The sequence below is a fragment of the Portunus trituberculatus genome, chromosome 28 (assembly GCF_017591435.1).
Source record: "Portunus trituberculatus isolate SZX2019 chromosome 28, ASM1759143v1, whole genome shotgun sequence".
Classification (NCBI taxonomy): Eukaryota; Metazoa; Arthropoda; class Malacostraca; order Decapoda; family Portunidae; genus Portunus; species Portunus trituberculatus.
Window position 1 is genome coordinate 5,362,270 of NC_059282.1, and position 5,000 is coordinate 5,367,269.

The 5,000-nt window shown below is 41.0% G+C and overlaps 2 protein-coding genes across 11 annotated transcripts in view; one reads left to right on the plus strand and one right to left on the minus strand.

Moving 5' to 3' along the window:
- The window catches only part of LOC123510023 (calcium-activated chloride channel regulator 1-like), a 43,363-nt gene that overhangs the window by 37,885 nt on the left and 478 nt on the right, over window positions 1–5,000 (minus strand). The gene's annotated exons all lie outside the window — the stretch shown is intronic.
- Window positions 1–5,000, plus strand: part of LOC123510024 — a 22,191-nt gene that overhangs the window by 10,253 nt on the left and 6,938 nt on the right. For 8 of the 10 annotated variants that reach the window (XM_045264721.1, XM_045264725.1, XM_045264727.1 and 5 more), the window contains exon 2: window positions 3,000–3,135. In XM_045264721.1, coding sequence (XP_045120656.1) covers window positions 3,000–3,135 — 136 coding nt within the window. Of the gene's footprint in view, window positions 1–2,179; window positions 2,253–2,319; window positions 2,510–2,999; window positions 3,136–5,000 lie in introns of those variants that run through there. The other 2 variants (XM_045264724.1, XM_045264730.1) reach the window with 2 other exon arrangements.

Below are 5,000 nucleotides of genomic sequence, written 5' to 3' on the forward strand. Positions count from 1 at the left end.
AGGAGATAGTGAGAGAAGGGAGGGAGTGAAAGCAGGAAAAAACAACAAAAACGATAATGAGAGAGAGAGAGAGAGAGAGAGAGAGAGAGAGAGAGAGAGAGAGAGAGAGATGGTGGCTTAGCGGTATGAAGACGTAGTGTTCTCAATGGACTGTGTTTAGTGTCCCACCGGAAGCTAAATTATCAAGGTACGGTGGAGTGACTGAGCTATACCCAAACGCTCCCTATCCACCTCACTCCATCTAACTCCACCTGAGGGTCGCCACTGCTAAGGCATCACCCTAGACCTTAACCCCTTCAGTAACTTGACGCGTTTCTATATTCATTCTGCTTATTTGGTGATTTGACACAGCTTCAGAAACTCATGGGGAGGATTAAAATAGTGAAGACTGTGGCCATTAATCTTCTGACTTCCATAAACCCTTCCTAATGTCAATAAAATGGTCTAATCGTACACAAATCTAAAGGTAAAAATGTGTTCCAGTATTGAAGGGGTTAATTCTTGCCACACCACAGACGAGGCCATGAAGAAACCAAAGCAAAGTAAAAGTGAGATTAAATATAATAAAATATAATACATACATTCACGAAAGCGAGAACAAGAGAGCCGAAGTCACGACATATCGCACGAACACTACTGGGGGCCAACACTTGCGCATTCGATAAAGAGGCAACTTTTTAAACGCCGAAACAAAAACTACAGTACAATTGTCTCCCGGCGCTGTAGAAAAATTAGAAAAAAAAAAACTGGTAATATGAATGAATAAACAAATATCGTTAGTAATTTTCTTTTTTGGAGGAAAGAATTAAATGATTACCTGTGCATTCGAAAAAGAAGCAACTTTCACAATAAAACTACAGTACAATTGTTTCCCGGCGCTGTAGAAAAATGAAAAAAAAAATTAAAACGTGCTAATATGAATGAATAAATAAATGTCGTTTGTAATGTTTCTTTTTTAGGATGAAGGAATGAAATGAAAAAAATAGATGACAAAATAGTGAATTAATAAAAGAATAATAAAAAAAAAAAAAAGTGCTAATGTGAATGAATAAATTAAATACTGCTATTCATAATATTTCCAGATAAAAGTTGTATTTCAGTGGACTATGTCAACTTACAAACCTTTCCCTTAATTAATTACTCAAAACGTTTATGTGTTCTTTTCTCACGCTGGTTGTGAATGGAGGGGGAGATAATATTGTTCACACAAAAAAAAAAAAAAAAAAAAAAAAAAAAAACAAACACACACACACACACACACACACACACACACACACACACACACACACACACACACACACACACACACACACACACACACACACACACACACACACACACTATTTTGATATATATATATATATCCGGCCGTTACGTGATCTGGTTACCTGCCGCTAATCATAACACCACCTGCGTCTCCATCTCTGCGCACCAATCCTCTCACATGAAGTAAACACCCTCCCCCTACTCCCTTCACATAGAACCCCCCTACCCTCTCCTCCCTTGTAGTAATCCCTCCCATTGGTTGACATACCCCCCCCCCCCAAGTCTCCTTTTACTTCAATTAGTACACGTGTCACAACCTCTCACACAAAAACACCATATGCTCTCTCTCTCTCTCTCTCTCTCTCTCTCTCTCTCTCTCTCTCTCTCTCTCTCTCTCTCTCTCTCTCTCTCTCTCTCTCGAATACGCAGGAAGCAATCTTGGAAAACACTGCCACCACTACTACCACAACCATTACTATTACCACCACTACCACAACCTTCCTTCCCTCCGCCCTTCTCGACCTTCCCTCGTTACTCGCGTTATTAAAATGGTCAGTCAGCATACAAAGTGACAGGCAAGGGAAGGGGAGGGAGAGGGAGAGGGTAGCTTATCTCTTAATGCGCGACGTGGTATCGGCTCTCATTGTTTGCTTTATAGTTGGTGATAAAGAGTGTTTTGGTTCGTGTGTGTGTGTGTGTGTGTGTGTGTGTGTGTGTGTAATTAATTGTTAGTGGTGATGTGGAATGGTCTGTAGTTTTGTAAGTGTTTATGTGGTGTAAGTCTCTCGCCTCTGTGTGTGTGTGTGTGTGTGTGTGTGTGTGTTTCGAGTGCTTCATTGCTTCGCTTCTGTGGTTTGAAATTGTTTTTGAGAACTCGAATACTCTCTCTCTCTCTCTCTCTCTCTCTCTCTCTCTCTCATCAGCCTGTGAAGTATCGACACGTGCAGTCATCAGTACACGTCAATAGAGCTCTGATGTCCGCTAAAGTAAACACACCACCAACACCACCGTCACAACCACCACCACCACCACCACCACATATTTGCCTCGTTACACTCTCTTCTTCTCCCCACTAACTACTCCCTCCTCTCCCTCCTCCTGTTTTCATTCCCATTTGTTTTCACTTCCCTTTCCGCTTCCCTGCGTCTCTACACCACCACCACCACCACCACCAGTGTTATCAAAATGTTCTTAGGTCAAGCTGTATCACCACGACCACCATTCTATTCACAGCTTCACACTGGTACTACTACTACTACTTTTGTTCCTCACTTCTTCCTCTCTATGCTTATTCCTTATCTAGCTTTTTATTTTTCCATTACTAATCCGATTTAGTTTTAGTGAACACTGGTTTATCACCCGGACGTTCTTATCAAATCATTTTTCTCCCTTCACAACATGCACCACAAACTAAGCAGCCTCGTAGCCAAGCCCACACTGATTGGTTGTCTTCCCTACAGCCATATTGTGAAACGCTTCCACTGCTTTCCGAAGTTTCTATACGTATTGTTGATGCGACACGGTTTTTTAATAGTGCTTTTAAGGTTCTAGTGACAGATTAAGTGTATTTCTACACTGTCAACAGAAATACTCTTCATAACCCGGCTAATCATCTCTGTGGCCTCTGAAACCAGCCACAGTGAGAGTAAACAAAGTGATTCTGAATAGTGAGCCAAGATACCCTCGCAAGTCATTGCCTGGGGAGCCTCACTACCCTTGCCTTCCCCCCACAGCCCGCCACCATGTTCCTGTGGCGTCTACGGTGCGCGGCGTCCTGGCGTGGCGCTACCCTGACCCTCCTCCTGCTGTCCATTGCGAACTGCTTCTTCTCCTACTACACCTACCTCAACTCCAGACTTCCCTTCGACTGTGAGTATTTGAATGTTAGAGAGTTTGAATTTGCAACCCTGTAGCCTTTTGTGGTAGTGTTGTTTGGCGATAGGCACAAACACGAAGTCTTGCACAGATTTCCAGTGTTATTAATAGCTTTGCATTTTTCCACTTGAGCCACCATCGTCTGGCTAACTAATGACCATGTGGCAAGGGAGTTGTTAATGTTGTTTGCTCGATAATGCGTACAAATATGACTCGTAAGGCCACCCTTATGCGCTGAATTTGTATATAAGCTTTGAATATTTAGGCCATTAATGACTTATATGATAATTAAATAGTTAGCGTTACGTTCGATGTTTTTAGAAAGCTTGATTGATTGGCTGACTGGTGAATTGATTTCCTATACACACCTCGTTAGTATTCCCCCTGCCAATACTTTTTTAAATGCAAGACAGTGTGATGGATGGGTCGTGGTGATTAACATGGTGCTGCGTGTACTGGGCCTTGAAGGGGCTAGGTAGTGATGGGGGTAATGATATGTAATGATGAGGTAATTATTGGGAGAGGTAGAGGGATAAGTGGTGTACATAGGGTTATAGGAGATGGAGAGTGATGGGAGCGAGTAAAGGAAGCAGTGATGGGAAAACAAGGACAGGTGATACAGACAGAGGAAAGTGCAGGTGAGAGATGCAGTGGTGAGAAGAACCAGGTGAGGGAGATGATAAGCAGATGTGTTGGAGGTTACTCAAGGGAAATCAGACTAATTAAACAAAAATGCCAAACTGATAAGACAAGATTGAATACAGAAATGTAATAAATTAATAAACAAAATGGAAGTCTTGCTAATAAACAATCCCATAACAAGTTTCAATGTCTTAACACCATCAGTACCACGAGAAGTTTTCATATTTATTCTGCTCATTATTTGTTGATTTCATACAGCTACAGAAACTTATGTGTGGATTAAAATAGTGAAGACTGGTATTTCTTCATTTTTCTTAACCTTCCTTTTTACTCGTCCTCCTTCATCTCTCCTCCTCCTCCTCCCCCTTACAGCTACAGAAACTTATGTGGGGATTAAAATAGTGAAGACTCGGGCCACAAATTTTCTGACCTCCAAAGATCCTTCCTAATGTCAATAAAATCGTTTAATCATGCCCAAAACTGAAGGTAAAAATGCATCCCAGTACTGAAGGGGTTAAAAAGGGATGAACAAAAATAAGTATATAAATAGATAGACAACACAAAACAATATACCTTAAAAAATCTATCGAGACAAATGAACCCTGACACTCTGAGATCGAAGCACAGAACCAGTGAACCAATATTGGCTTCGTGTCGCAGTCTGCAGTAATTAATTAGAGAGAATTATGGATGAGTAAGCCCCATTGCAACCTTACAACCTTCCGTACCATGACACGCTCTCATATTCATTCTGCTTACTATCTGATGATTTTACACAGCTTCAGATACTTATGTGGGGGATTAAAATAGTGAAGACTCTGGCCATTAATCTTCTGCCCTCTACAAACCCTTCCTGATCTAAATAAAATCGTCTATTTATACCCAAAACTCATGGTAAAAATGCGTCCCAGTACTAAAGAGATTAAAACTTTCCTTTCAAAACCATCAGTGTGAAAACTCCCGGGAAAGCAGTACTGGTTTAGAGAAAGAGATTTAAAGCTTCATTCTAACCTCGTAGTCTTCATAAATGTGCAAAAAAAAAAAAAAAAAAAAAACAGGAAAGTAATGCAAGATCAACGATAACTAAGACTCACTGCAACCACATTCTAACTTCGTGGTCTTCCTTTCAGTGTAAAACCCAAGGAAAGTAATGTAAACTGAACGATAGCTGCGCCTTATTCTCTAACCTCATGTGCTCCTTTCAGTACAAAAAAAAA